This window comes from Chiloscyllium plagiosum, chromosome 35, assembly GCF_004010195.1.
Source record: "Chiloscyllium plagiosum isolate BGI_BamShark_2017 chromosome 35, ASM401019v2, whole genome shotgun sequence".
Lineage (NCBI taxonomy): Eukaryota > Metazoa > Chordata > Chondrichthyes > Orectolobiformes > Hemiscylliidae > Chiloscyllium > Chiloscyllium plagiosum.
In genome coordinates this window covers 3,134,238-3,150,176 of record NC_057744.1, presented here as the reverse complement: position 1 = coordinate 3,150,176, position 15,939 = coordinate 3,134,238, and the positions used below count along the sequence as shown (strand labels likewise).

The 15,939-nt window shown below is 40.9% G+C and overlaps 1 protein-coding gene across 1 annotated transcript in view; it reads left to right on the top strand.

Moving 5' to 3' along the window:
• LOC122540579 (ubiquitin-associated and SH3 domain-containing protein B-like) overlaps nt 1–15,939 on the top strand; it is a 140,479-nt gene that overhangs the window by 92,532 nt on the left and 32,008 nt on the right. The window contains exon 2 of the mRNA XM_043676456.1: nt 8,858–8,911. Coding sequence (XP_043532391.1) covers nt 8,858–8,911 — 54 coding nt within the window. The remainder of the gene's footprint in view (nt 1–8,857; nt 8,912–15,939) is intronic.

Sequence of the window (15,939 nt, the reverse complement as noted above, 5' to 3'; positions counted from 1 at the left end):
GAGAAGATAAAAGGTAGGGAGGAGGGACTTGGAGGAGGGGCGTTGGAAATGTGATAGGTGGAAAGAGGTCAAGGTGAGGGTGATAGGTCGGAGTAGGATGGAGGCGGAGAGGTCAAGAAGAAGACATTTCCAACTCCCCTCCTCCAAGTCCCTCCTCCCTACCTTTTATCTTCTCCTGCTGAACACTCTCTGCTCATTCCTGAAGAAGGGCCTGTGCCCGAAACGTCGAATCTCCTGTTCCCTGGATGCTGCCTGACCTGCTGTGCTGTTCCAGCAATAAAGTTTCAACTTTGATCTCCAGCATCTGCAGACCTCACTTTCTCCTCGAAGATTTCTATTGTGTACAAGGTGTAGAGATACTCGATGAGAATTTTGATTTGCACTTCACTGGGGAAAATATAGTTTGATAGGGGTTAATAATCCATTCATCGACATCAAAAGTATCCCAGGACATTGTGGGAAGTTAGGGAGGAAGCTGCAGGGCCCCTAGCAGAAATATTTGTATCATCAATAAACACAGGTGAGGTACCAGAGGACTGGGAGTCATTAATGTTGTGCTATTATTTAAGAAAGGTTGTGAAGAGAAGACTGGAAACTACAGACCTGTGAGTTTGTCATTGATGGGGTTAAGTTGTTGGAGGTGATTCTGAAGGATAGGATTTACATGCATTTGAAGAGGCAAGGATTAATTAGGGTTAGTCAGCATAGTTTTGTGCAAGGAAAATTTGATTTGAGTTTTTTAATGAAGTAACCAAAACGACTGATGAGGGCAGATTGGTAGATGTTGTTTACTTGGAGTTTAGTAACGCCTTTGACAAAGTTCCACATGATAGACTAATTAATAAAGTTAGATCACATGGCATTCAGGGTGAGCTTGCCAATTGGATACAAAATTTGCTTTATAGTAGGAGACAGAGGGTAGTGGGGGAGAGTTCTTTTTGGATTGGAGGCTTGTGATCAGTGTAGTTACACAGGGATTAGTGCTGGGTCGACTTTTGTTTGTCATTTATATAAATGATTTGGACGAGAATATAGGAAGCATGCTAAGTTTGCAGATGACATCAAAATTGGTGGTATAATGGGCAGTGAAGGTTATTTAAGGTTATAAAGAGATCTTGATCAATTAGGTCAATGGGCTGAGTAGTGGCAGATGAAGTTTAATTTGGATAAATATGAGGTATTACATTTTGGTAATACAAACAAGGACATAACTTATACAATAGATGGGACGGCCCTGGGTAGTGTTGTAGAACAGAGAGACCTAGGGGTTCAGGTATATAATTCTTTGAAATTTGCATCATAGGTAGAGAGATTGGTTGGTTAAGAAGGTGTTTAGCATGCTTGCCTTCATTGCCTAGACTTCTGAGTATATCAGTTGAGATGTCATGTTGGGGTTGTACAGTACTTTGGAGAGGCCTCTTTTAGAGTACTGCGTGCATTTCTGGTTGCCCTGTTATAGAAAGGATATTATTAAATTGGAGAAGGTTCAGAAAAGATTTACCAGGAAATTGCCAGGAATTGAGGGCTTGAGATAGAAAAATAAACTGGAAAGACTAGGACTTTTTTCACTGGAGTGTAGGAGGTTAAGGGATGATCTTATTGAGGTTTATAGATTAATAAGAGCCACAGATGAGGTGCACGATGAGGGTCTTTTTTCATAGGGTGGTGTAGTTCAAAACTAGGGGTCATATTTTTCAGGTGATAGGAGAAAGCTTTAAAAAGGACACAAAGTAACTTTTTTAGAGAGAGTGGATCATTTGTGGAATGGACTGCCAGGGAAAGTGGTGGATGTAGGTACAATTATAATGTTTTAAAGACATTTGGATAGATTCATGAATAGGAAAGGTTTGGAGGAATATGGGTCAAGAACAGACAGGTGGGACAAAGTTAATTTGGGAACATGTTTGGTGTGGACTAGTTGGAGCAAAGATTCTGTTTCCATGCAACATGACTGTATGACTTAAGGTGATGCAGTGTGAATGGCTGTGAGGCCTCTAGAATTGGTTCTTTCAGAGCAGGAGTTCAGTGTGTGGGTGATGGTCTGACTTTGATGATCACAGTCACAATTCGAGCTGTTCCTCCTGTTCCATTTGTGGAGCAAGTAGCCACATCTTCCCAGCTTGACGTTAAGCAGTTGAGGGTTGCCCAACGTTTCCATAGATGGTTTAGTGTTGGACTTTACTGCTCAGATCAGTTATCAGATTGTGATTAATGATACTTATCACCCATGAGGTGAGCCATCAAGAAGCAGAGCTGGCGTTAATTTGTAGAGTGCGAAGTGTGTACCAGCAGGTGCTGTGGATTTCAGACAGGTGCGTGGGTTTTACTGTGACAGTAATTTTAGTTCTTAAAGCTGACTATTGGAAAAATACTTATACACTTAAATGTTTTAAATGGGTAACAAAATCCCAACAGAGAATTTCATAATTACCTCTGACTCTGATACCACAACTTCCTGCCTTTAAAAAAAACCACTCTGTTTCCTGCCTTGCTTCCAGTGGTCTTATTCAAACAATAGAGAATTTTTATTTTCCAAAAACAGAATGTGCAACCACAGGCCCCACCCAAATTTAGTTAGCATAGGCCTAAGTAACTGGAAAGTGCTTGTGGAAAAATTAAACTACTAATCTTAGCTGCTGTTCTACAATTAGGGAAGTTGGAGTAGTGTGTGGCACTGTTGAGGAGCACCAAAAGACATTTTCATGCTATTGCCAGCAGCATAATTGGTCAAAAACAAAATGAGTCATGAGATTATTGGTTAAGAGTCCAAAACCGTGGTCAAAGAGGTAGGTGGGTTTTAAGGTAAATTTTAAGGAGATAGAGGTAAAGAGATTTAGGGAGGGTATTTAGGCCCCAAGCATAGCTGCCAATCGTACAGTGTTTAAAAGAGCTGAAGTTCATGAGGACAAAATGGGAGGAGCACAGCAATCTGTAAATTGTTAAGGGTTGGAGGATATTACATAGGGAAGGAGGGATGATGCTTTGGATGGCTTTGAGCATAAGAATAAGATTTTAAAATTAAGGCTTAACCATATCAAAAATCAATGTAGGTCACAGGTAATGGATGAAAATTACACAGTGGGTGTTCTTTCTAACATAATAAGTCCATAATTAGGCCTGACTGTGCTTTGGTCTTTGCACTCCCTGTAATGTGACAGGCTAATTGAATTGGATTTTATGATTGGTCTGATTGCTCACAGCTTGATTGAACTATGCTAATGCTGCTGACTAGAGTCCTATCATTATTATCTTTGTAGCATCTAATGACAGAGATTGATATTATAGGATCTTCATACAGACCCCTTTGCTTTACTTTGTTGCAATTCTGCTCTACTTTACGTGACTTTATTAAAAACTGTTTTCTCTTACCTTCACAAATGCAAAATACTCCAAGTCCTGGGGGTCCGAAATAAAAGTTAGAGAGGCAATGGCTTAGCGGTATTATTGCTGGACCGTTAATCCAGAAACCTAGGTAATGCTCTGGAGACCTAGGTTTGAATCCTGTTAGAATAAGCCTAGCGAGCGACACCCTCATCCTGTGAATGAATTTTTTTAAAAATGCTGGAAATACTCACTAAATCAGACAGTATCTGTGGAGACAAACAGTGGGTGAGTGGGATCCTACATTATAGAGTTGATGCTTGGTTTTGACTGCAAGTGGCCATCATTTGCTCTTGTAATAGGCCAGCTCCTCTAATGCAGTCACATGATTCTCCTCTCATTACATGTGTCTTCGTAAGTAAATCCTTCCCCCTCGCTAGTACCTTTTGGGGTCAAATGTCCTGCTGCCCTTCACTCACTTTCTGCAAACTAGGAGTGTCACACTGGCTTTTGGAATGGGCAATAAACATTCTACACACTCTTCCCCAGTCAGCTAGCCAGCCAATTTCAGTCTCCCTGACTAGTGCACATTACCCTCTAGTCTCACTTATCTTTCATGCCCAATGCAACTTCTTCACTACTCAATCACAATCATGGCATGGCATGGATGAATGCTTCCCAAATAGGATAAAGCAGCAGTTACTCCCTCTATTGTCCAGTGAGTCAAGTACCTAGCTGGCATGCATATATGGGAAAGCATATGTTACCTATTTGCGACAAACATATTAGGACAGGGAACTTAGATGATGAGTGAGATGATTTTTCAGTAAGCATGCACGTTATGCAAATATATGCAAAAGGACCTCTTGACATTTACTGTTGGGAAACTAATCTGCCTTTTAAAGTTCAGAGAACTTGATTGCAAATACTCATTCAGCTGTAAGGATTCTGAATTTTGGCCTCCTGCAAAATTAAGTTTTTCTGCCCACCTCTGTTCCTGCTCTTGGGAGCAGCACAAAGTTCCACATGGGGTTTCTGGTAAATGATCATTATCAAACCAACAATGGGTAGAAATGGAGAACATAGAACAGTACAACACAACCACAAGCTCGTCGGCTGATTTACAAGGATGTTGCCACGGTTGGAGCATTTGAGCCATAGGGAGAGGTTTAATGGGGTGGGGCTATTTTCTCGGAAGCATCGGACGCTGAGGGGTGACCTCACAAAAGTTTATAAAATCATGAGGGGCATGGATGAGCTAAATAGACAGGGTCTTTTCCTTGAGATGGGGGAGTCCAGAACTAGACAGCATAGGTTTAAGGTGAGAGGGAAAAGATTTAAAAGGCTCCTAAGAGGCAACGTTTTCACGCAGAGGGTCGTGCGTGTATGGAATGAACTGCCAGAGGAAATGGTAGAGACTGGTACAACTACAACATTTAAAAGGCATCTGGATGGGTATATGAATAGGAACGGTTTAGAGGGCTATGGGCCAAGTGCAGGCAAATGGGACTAGATTAATTTAGGATATCTGATCGGCATGGATGGGTTGAACCGAAGGGTCTGTTTCTGTGCTTACCTCTCTTTGACTCTATGTCTTCACTGACCATGATACCATTCTAAACTAATCCCATCTGCCTACATATCGACCATATCCCTTGATTCCCTGCCTGTTCATGTGTCTATCTAAATGCCCCTTAAAAATTGCTATCATATCTGCTTCTTCCACCTCCCCTGGGAGTGTTTTAGGCACCTATCGCCCTTTTTATAAAAAAAACAACTTGCCTCACGCATCTCCTTTAAACTTTATCCCTCTCACGTTAAACCTATGCCCCCTATTATTTGACATTTCCACCCTGGGGAAAAGATACTGACTATCCACACTATCCATGCCTCTCATAATTTTATATACATCTATTAGGTTGCCCCTCCACCTCTAACACTCTAGTGAAAACAATCCAAGTTTGTCCAACCGCTCCTTATAGCTAATACAGTATACCCCAACCCAAGCAACATACTAATAAACATTTTTTTTGCACCCTCTCCAAAACCTCCACATACTTCCTATAATGTGGTGACCAGAATAGCAAATGACACACCAAATGTGGACTAACTAAAGCTTTATATAGCTGCAACCTGACTTGTCAACTTTTATATTCATTGTTCCAACTTATGACTGTAAGCATACCACATGCGTTTTTGACCACCTTATACACTTGTTGCCACTTTGCGGGAGATATAGACGTGTACCCCAACATCTCTCTGTATGTCAATGCTCCTAAGTCCTAGCCGTTTACAGTATTCTTTCCTCTTGCATTTCACTTTCCAAAATACGTTACCTCATGTTTGTCTGGATTAAACTCCAGCTGCCTTTTCTCTGCCCATCTTCTCAGCTGAGCTATATCTTGCTGTGTTCTTTGATAACCTTCCTCATTATCCACAACTCCATCAACTTTTGTGTTGCCTGCAAACTTACTAATCAGAACACCTACATTTTCATCCAAATCATTTATATATATATATTATAAACACAGAGGTCCCAGCATTGATCCTTGTGGACATCACTGATTATAGACCACCAGTCAGACCACCTCGAGAACTACCCTCTGTCTTCTATGCCCAATCCAATTTTGTATTCAACTTAACAACTCACTGTCGATCCTGTGTGACCTAATATTCTAGACCAGCTTACCAGCCTATCAAATAATTTAGTCAAGTCCACGTAGACAACATCCACTACCCTACTTTCATCAATCATCCTCGTCACTTCTTCAAAAACCTCAATCAAATTTAGTGAGACAAGACATAGTTGAGTCTGAGAGTAGGCTCCTGAATCTAAAAGGAAGAAACTGTGATGGTATGAGTTAGCAAAAAAGATTGGGGGAATGTTATTCAAAGGGATGGTGGTGGAAAGGGAATGGCAAATATTCAAAGAGCGCATGGGTGAACTGGGATAATTGTTCAGAAAATTGATCAAACTGTGACTTACAAGGAAAATTAGAGATAGTATTAGATCCAACAAAGAGGTATAAAAATTGGCATGAAGTTAGATCCAACAAAGAGCCTTACAACTTGGCATGAGAAAATAACAGACCTGAGGAGTCCAGATAGTTTAGAATTCAGCAAAAGAAGACATAGGTTTTGGTAAAGAAAGGGAAAATAGAGTTTTGAGAGTAAGATGGCAATGAACATATAGATTGATAGTACACTATAGCTATGTGAAGAGGAGAATATTGATGAACACAAATGTAGGTCTCTTACAGTCAAAAACAGGGAAATTTATAATAGGAAAACAAAGAAATGGCTGACCAACTAAATACATTCTTTGATTCTGTGTTCACAAAGGAGGTCACAAATGACAAACAAGAAATGTTGAGGAGTACAGGAATTAATGAGAAGGAGAAACTGAAGGAAATCAGCATTAGCAGGGAAATGGTGTTAGGAAATTGATGGGATCGAGTGAATCCAATGAATCCTCAGGGCCTGATAACTATATCCCAGAGTACTTAAGGAAGTCAGTCTAGAAATATTGGATGCATTGATTGTCAATTTCCAAGATTCTCCAGACTTTGGAACAGTTTCAACAGATTGGAGGGGCTTGCTAATCTAACCCCTCTACCCCTCTATTTAAGAAGGGAGGCAAGGAGAAAACTAGGAATTGCAGACCATTTAATCTGATGCATATTGGGGAAATTTTAAGGGTCTATTATAAAAAGATTAATAACTCAGCATTTGGAAACCAGTGACAGGATCAGACAGAATCTTCACTGACTTACAAAAGGAATACATGCTTGACAAATCTACTGTAATTCTTCAAGGATGTAAGAGTTGATGAAAGGAATCCAGTGCTGGCTTATTTGGACTTTCAAAAGGCTTTAGACAAAGTCCCACTTAAAGATCAGTGTGTAAAATTAAAGCACGCAGGATTGGGGGTAGTGTATCGAGATGGATAGGAAATTGGTTGGAAGACAGGAAACTTAAGGGTAGAAATAAAATTTTCTGAATGGCAGGCAGTGAATAGTGGGATACAGCAAGGATCAGTGCTGGATCCCCAGCTATTCAGAATATTTATTAATGATTTTGATGAGGGAACTAAATGTAATATCTCCAAATTTGTAGATTACACAAAGGTGGGTGGGAGGGTAAGCTGCGATGAGGATGTTTGTGTGATTTGGACAAGCTGAATGTGAGGCCAAATGCATGAAGGATGCAGTAGAATGTGGACAAATATGAGGGTATCCACTTTGGTAGCAAATACAGGAAGGCAGATTATTACCTGAATAGCTATCAAACTGAAATGTTAATTATGCCTCTGTCACCACTGATGTTGCCTGACTCCTGGTTAATTCAGCATTTACTGTGTTTATTTTCCTCTGCTCTGTCAGCCTTTCTTCTGTCGAGTTCATTTGTTTTCTTGCCTTGGACTTTGAGGGTCTGGATTCTGCACAAAACCTGAGGGAGTGCAACACTGTGCAATCTTTGGGTGTGATTTTAAACATGGGTGGTCTTAAAAGATTACATAGCACTATTTTGAAGATGAGCAACACAATTCTCCCAGGTGACCTGGCCAATATATATCCCTCAACTAATACCTCTCAAAACAGATGGATGTGGTTGTCTACACAGTCCTGATTGTTGGATCTTGCTGTGTCAAATTGCCTGCTATTTTTACCTTATTAGAAAATGTACTTATTTTTAAAGGTGTTTAATTGGCAGTAAAATGTTTTGGGATGTGTTGAGGTCCTACATTGTCTCTAAAAAATCTCTATAATCTACAGGTGATGGTTCTTTGCTCATGAACAGCTATACTTAGTAGGAGAATGGGATGGGATGTTGTTGAGAAAGACATTTGTGGGTTTGTTAGTAGTCTGTGACATGGGTGAAAGGAAGCTGCAAAGATAATTAAACAATATTTATCTAATGTTTTCTCCAATACAAAGCACTGCCCAATACAGTAAAAGATTACTCATTTAATAGGAGGATAAAGTAAGTAACTTTGAGAAAATCGATGGGAGAAAGCTGGGGTATGTTTTGTTTGATCCACTTGCAGATACTGGACCTGCAGTCTCCACTCTCACCAAGGTTCAGTGGGTAATATATTAACCTGGACCACTGATCATTTCTTTCTAGCACAGAATGACACAAAAGATTCACTGCATTCTAGGTGTGCTTTCTATCTATTCTGAAATATTGCAGGATTGATGTTAAAATTCATCAGGAAGTTCAGTTCCTGCTGTGAGGAAGAGCTGGATACTATTTTAAACACAAGCTTTTTGAAGTTATTTTCTTCATGCTTGTAATAGGACTGAATGTTTCAGCACTGACTGACTGTGTCAGGAATTTGACCATTCTGCTTGCCGTTTGATGATCTGTTCCAGTGCTGCTTAACTAAGGAATAGAATCAGTATTCAGTAACCATTTGCTTTTGTCCAGGTGGAATCTGCATGGACTGCAATGTGCCAGTAACTGATGGATGAATTCTCTCGATTTCTGCAAATACCCAGTGTGTTAACAATTCTCTTTCGTCTTTTTCTTCCAGACTAAAGGCGTTAGCATCCACAGGCGGGAAGAGTGTCCAGGCAGCTTGTGATTGGTTGGTATGAGATTAATATCTACAAATGCAGCTGGTTGTTTTTTTCTTGCAGCTTTAACTTGTACTGTGATATGATAGTACCTTTCTGTAATTTATTAATTTCTACAGTCAAATGATGGTACTTGCACTCTTATTGCAAACCTAGATTTAAGGTGAATTGAACATTATGGAAGTGGACTCCCTTCTTGTTCACTTGGGTTCCCCTGACCAAAAACTCCGCATGAACTCCAACTAAAGGTTCTCCGGAAAAGGGGAAAGGTATAATCCTATATCACCACACAATAATGAACAAATGGTATCACCACATTTAGGGAATTAGATTGCGTGGCTATGGAAAAACTATTTCCAATGGCGAGGGAACCTAGAACTGGGTGACAAGATCTTAAACTTGGAGCCAGGTCAACAGAAAAGTCAGAAAGCACTTTTTCCACACATGGGCAGTGGCAGAAATCTGGAATTCCCTTTTTTCCAAAAGGGTGGGGATGTTGGGGCACGATTAGAGTCATGAAGGGTAATCTACTCTACAGTTGTAAGAAAACACCAAGAATTCCTGGTAACTAGACATGTCTCTTTATAGATTTTAATGTTAAATGTAGAATGATATAGCACAAAAGGTGGCCAGTTATCTATACACAACCACTGGAACAAATACTTTCATTGGATGTGAAACCAATACTCTTCTATCTGGAGCTTTCTATAGTGAGGCCTGAACCTAAATCTTTCTGACCTATTTTCCTTGGGCACTGTGTTTTGGAAACACTCACTAAAGCTCTCTGAAGGGTTTCAGGGCCAAGTATATAAAAGGCACACTTACATACACATTGTTATGAGATAGCAGTTACTCTAACTGGATACAAGCCACAGATAAAAATAGACCCAGCATTACACCCATGTTTTACTTTCTACTGAAGATGGGTCTGAGTACATTGTCTAGAGGCAGCATTGCTCAGGTCTTTGGAGGTTGTGGACAATAGACCTGTAAAAACTGAGAAATGTCTTTAGGCAACACGGTGGCTCAGTGTTTAGCACTTGGGTGACTGTCTGTCTGTGTGGAGTTTGCACGTCCTCCCTGTGTCTGCTTGGGTTTCCTCTCACAGTCCAAAGGTGTGCAGGTCAGGTGAATTGGCTATGCTAAATTGCCCATAGTGTTAGGTGCATTAATCAGAGGGAAATGGGTCTGGGTAGGTTACTCTTCGGAGTGTCGGTGTGGGCCTATTGGGCTGAAGGGCCTGTTTCCACACTGTAGGGAATCTAATCTAATCTAAAATTGAATGAGGTGTGTTAAATTTTGCCCTTAACTGAAACTATATTAGAAATATGAGCTGCACCAAAAAAAAGAGGCTAATTAGCATGGAAGAAGATGGCAAAAAAATTCAAAAATCTAAATTGAGGGAAGGAGAGAAGAAACAAATCATTTCTGGTGCTATTGCATAATACATTTCTAGGTATAACCCTTGCTAATACCACTATCGATTTGAGGCAATGTAGCAGCACTAACCAGGCCAACCCAAGCTACTGAGTGTTTCCTGCTTTGCCGACTTCAGTTTTGTGCTCAGGGGATCCCTTAACTGTCTACAATTACTGCATCTCTACTCACAGGATGTGGCTAGTGTGGTTAGCCCTGTGTGTGTTCTCTCTAAGGTGGCAGGTGCTGTGTAAAAGAAAATGCAGAGTAGAACATTTTTGCCAAGAAAGGCTTTTTAAAAAAAGAAAACTTTCATCTGTTCTGTGTGTGCTGAATCGCTTTGTCGTCTGGCTATTACAGTGCTTTACGTTAATGACTTAGTGTAAAATCTACTTAAGTAATGTGTTCTTAGATTCTACAAGTAGACACTTTCACCTTCAGCCTTTATTAATTAGACTTTCTGTCAAAAGCTCACACAAAAATCCCGATCAAAATACTGCAAATAAATCAATGAATTAAACCTGAGACTGTGTGAGACCACTACCTCAATCATGTCTTTTTTTGGGGAAAAATAAAATTGTCAATGTTATTGTATTGATCTTAAAGCAGACAGTAACTTTGGGAGATGAATGTTCAAAGTGATGTGACTTTCCTAAGTTATTCCTTTATCACCAACAATTTCCTGCTCTTCTGTCAAAAGCTTTTATTTCTCTTCATTCTTTCATGTGATGTGCTCTTCTTAACCAGACCAGCATTTGTTACTCATTCCTCATTGCCCTGGAGAAGATGTTAGTAAGTTGCTTTCTTGAACCACTGTAGTCCTTGAGTTTTAGGGACATCCAGATTGCTGTTAGGAAGGGAATGCTAGGACTTTGACACAATGACATTAGCACTGCGCCCACCATCTTTTTCTGTTATGGATTATTCTTCAGTTCTGATTCTGTGGGAGGTGGCAACTTTTCACCTCTTGTCAACCTTTTGGATAAATGGTGGCAGCTTAGGAAAAGATTATTTAGATTTTTGAATTTTTTTGCCATGGTAGAACAGGTGCAGCAGGCAGTGAGGAGAGCTAATGGCATGCTGTCCTTCATAGCGAGAGGATTTGAGTGTCAGAGTAAGGATGCTTTGCCGCAGTTATATAGGGCGTGGTGAAGCCACACCTTGAGTATTATGTGAAATTTTGGGCTCCTAGTCTGAGGAAGAACATTCTTGCTATTGAGGGAGTCCAGCGAAAGTTCACCAGACTGATTTCCAGGATGGTAGGACTGACATATGAGGAAAGGTTGCATTGACTGGGCTTGTATTCACTGGAATTTAGAAGAATGAGGGGGGATCTAATAGAAACATATAAAATCCGCATGGGACTGGACAGACGAGATGCAGGATGGATATTTCTAATGTTGGGGAAGTCCAGAACAAAGTGTCACAGTCTAAGAATAAGGGGTAAACCATTCAGGACTAAGATGAGGAAGAATTTCTTCACTCAGAAAGTTGTGAACCTGTGGAATTCCTTCCCACAAAAAGCTGTTGGGGTCACTTCATTAGATATATTCAAGAGGGAGCTAGACGTGGCCCTTGCAGCTAAAGGGATCAAGGGTTACGGGGAGAGGGTGGGAATGCGATACTGAGATTGCATAATCAACGTGATCATATTGAATAGTGGTGGAGGCTCAAAGGGCTGAATGGCCCACTCCTGCACCTATTTTCTATGTTTCTATAAATCCAGAGTGTCAGCATGTTCTTTGAATATGAACAGAACTTTATCATAGCCAATCCCAAATTTGGATTTCTGCATTTACATATTCTTGAGACCCCAGAGATGCTTTAAGGTCCCTAGTCTACGGGGCTGAAATGAAACATGGCACGCGTGTGCGCACACACACACACCTGCAATCCCCTCTCCCCACTCCCTTCTCCAGTTATTCAGCACAGATATGGGTGGACAAGGAGAGTGGGGAGGGTGACTAGTCTCTCCCAACACCTCAGATGAATACCCTCGACTTTACAGTTTTGTCTATTCAAAAGTTTTCATAAGGTGACCATGAGCTATGTTCTCTTCAAAGAGAACAGCAGACTTAAGTTTGCTACCAAATGACCATGACAAAGGTATTAATCAAATGCTTTCTACATGGTTTTCTTCCCTAAAATAAACCAGTTTGAGTTTTATACTTGGCAATCCAACAAATTTAGATGTTTCTTATGTGCAAGCTCAGATTAATTAATTTCAGTTTTTTAATTTCCCATGACCACCCTGCTGGTGAATCCATTGAACAATGGAATTGGTCAAGAGCGACCAGCAATGGTTGGATTATTGGATCCAAGAAACATAGAAGGATAATTTAACAAGGTGATTGTTTAAGTCCTTGCTCAACGAGGTGAGGTGATCTTTCACTTATTGTAATGACCAATAATTTAAAGTTGAGAATTTCAATTCATTATGGAAATGCATATTTAAATCTTATAGTATCTAGTTAGGCATCAGCAGACTATGAAAATCTGCTAAATTGTCAACACACACAACTGACTCACCGATGCCCTTCAGGGAAGTGGACTGAATATTCCAAACACAATTTGCTTGACTCCATGTGACTCCCGTTCCACACTATGGTCAGAATCTTTCATTCAACAGTCCACATTTGTCGGCAGATTGGAAGTATGTGTCACTTCCAGGAGACAAGTTAGCTTTTCTTGCATGATTAGGGGGTTCTCAGATCATTACATGTGCACCCATGAGAGCACAGTCAATCTTGTGGTGAGGGTATCAGGAAATCAATGCCCCACAGTTACCATACAGAATTGGAGATCCTAGCATCACATTTAAAGGACAGCAGGACAGGTATAAACTGCCTATAAGCCAGGAACATCGCTCGGATTCTCAGAGTGGATACCTGCAGCTAAACAATCTGACCTTTCTACCCTTCCCAGGTCAGCTGGTCTTCCTTGTCCAGACAAATTTGTACCTTTTACCTATCAGTTATGACATGGTATTGATGAATGCTCTCCAAAGGAGACAAAGCAGTGGCTACTAACCCTAATGTCCACCAATAGAATGCTGTATGGTTCTTCTAAGCAATTGGCAATTGGAAAGTATGCATTGCAGAGAACTTAATTGGGAAAATAATTTAATTCTGGTGAGCTGGCCTTTTAACGAGCAGGCAAGGTATGCAAAAGAGCTTCCTAATTCCTGTTGTTGGGAAGTTTGACCTGCTTTTATAAAGTTCTGAGAACTTACTTGCAACCTTCTTCACTGTGCCATGACAAAACATAGTTTTGGACATTTTACACAATTAAAACCTCCTGCTTGCCTTGCTTCCCATTGTATATTCTTGATTTTTAATAACCATCATTGCAACTTGGAATACTGCCTACAGTCCAACATAGAACTAGAGAGAGACCTGCAGCTCCATTCAACCTATTTTACCATTCTTTTAAATCATGGCTATAAGACGAGAGGACGTAGGAAGAAAAGTAGGCCATTTGGCCCATTGAGTTTGCTTCGCTAACCAACAAAATCAAGGTTGATCTGATAATCCTCAACTCCACTTTCCTGCCTTTCCCCCATTACCTCTGATTTGTTCACAGATAAAAGAAAGTCTGTCCATCTTGGCCTTGAATAAACAAAATGGTCTAGCATCTACAGTCCATTGCAGTAAAGAATTCCACAGATTGAATACCCTCAATAGAAGAAATTTCTCCTCATCTCTGCCTTAAGTGGGTGACCCCTTATTCTGAGAATGTGCCCTCTGCCCTCTGGTCGTAGACTCTCCAACAATATGTGATAACCTTTTTGCATCCACCCTGCCAAGCCTCCTGAGAATCCTGTATGTTTCAATAAGGTCTCCTCTCATTTTTCTGAAGTCCAGTGAATACGATCCCAAGCTCCTCAACTTCTCCTCTGATGTCAATATATCTTTCCTTAGATAAAAAGACCAAAACTGTTTGCAGTATTCCAGGTGTGGTCTGCATCGTGCCTTGATAGTTTTAACGTGTCTTCCGTACCCTTTACATTCCATTCTCTTTGAAATAAAGCCCAATAATGCCAATTGCCTTCCCTATTACCTGCTGAAACTGAATGCTTTTTTTTGCAATTCATACATGACAGCCCGAAACCCCTCTGTGCTGCAGCTATCTGCAGTCTTTCCCCATTTAACTAATATTCTGCTCTTCTAATTTTCTTCTAAAGCCGATAACGTCACATTTTCCTACATTATATTTCATGTCAATTTTTTGCCCACATATTTAAACTTCTAAATCCATCTTTTGACTCTTTTTTGTATCATCTTTGCTCATCAAGTAGGCTGTTTTGTCCTGGCTGGTGTCAAGCTTATTGAGTGCTGTTGATGTCCACCCATCCAGGCAAGTGGGGAATATTCCATCACACTGATGTCTTGTGCATTGTAGATTTTGTTTTGGGAGGGGGGTCAGGAGGTGAGTTATTGTTGCAGTCTTCCGAGCTTCTGACCTGCTTTTGTAGCCACTGTATTTATATGGCGAGTCCAGTTGAGTTTCTTGTCAATGGTAACCCTAAGGACGTTGATAGTAGGGGATTAAGTGATGGTAACACCATTGAATGTCAAGGAGCGGTAGTTAGATTTTCTCTTATGGGCTATTACCTGTCATTTGTGTGGTGCGAATGTTACTTTCCACTTTTCAGCCCAAGCCTAGATATTGTCTAGATCTTGTTGCCTTTGACTGTGGACTGCTTCAGTATCTGATGAGTCATGTATGGCACTGAACATTGTACAATCATCAGCAAATATCCCCACTTCTGACCTTATGATGAAAGAAATGGCATTGATGAAGCAGCTGAAGATGGTTAGGCCTGGGACACCTAGCCTGAGGAACTCCTGAAGTGGTGTCCTGGAGCTGGGATGATTAACTACCAACAACTGCAACCATCTTCCTATGTGCCAGGTATGACTCCAACCACTGGAGTGTTTCCCTCTAATACCCATTGATTCCAGTTTTGCTAGAGCCCTTTGATGTCACATTGTCAAATGCGGCCTTGATGTCAAAGGCTGTCACTCTTGCCTTATCCCTGGAATTCAGCTCTTTTGTCGATGTTTAACTAAACTGCAATCAGGTCAGGAGCTGTGTGGTTCTGTAGGAACCCAAACTGGAATTAGAATTAGATTTTGATTTTATCATCACTTTGCTCAAGTATAAGAATATATGAGGAGAAAGTGAGGTCTGCAGATGCTGGAGATCAGAGCTGAAAATGTGTTGCTGGAACAGCGCAGCAGGTCAGACAGCATACAGGGAACAGGAGAATCGACGTTTCGGGCTTAAGCCCTTCTTCAGGAATGAGGAAAGTGTGTCCAGCAGGCTAAGATAAAAGGTAGGGAGGAGGGACTTGGGGGAGGGGCATCGGAAATGTGATAGGTGGAAAGAGGTCAAGGTGAGGGTGATAGGTCAGACTGGGGTGGGGGCGGAGAGGTCGGGAAGAAGATTGCAGGTTAGGAAGGCGGTGCTGAATTCGATGGATTTGACTGAGACAAGGTGGGGGGAGGGGAAATACCTTGTCTCAGTCAAATCCATCGAACTCAGCACCGCCTTCCTAACCTGAAATCTTCTTCCTGACCTCTCCGTCCCCACCGCAGCCTGACCCATCACCCTCACCTTG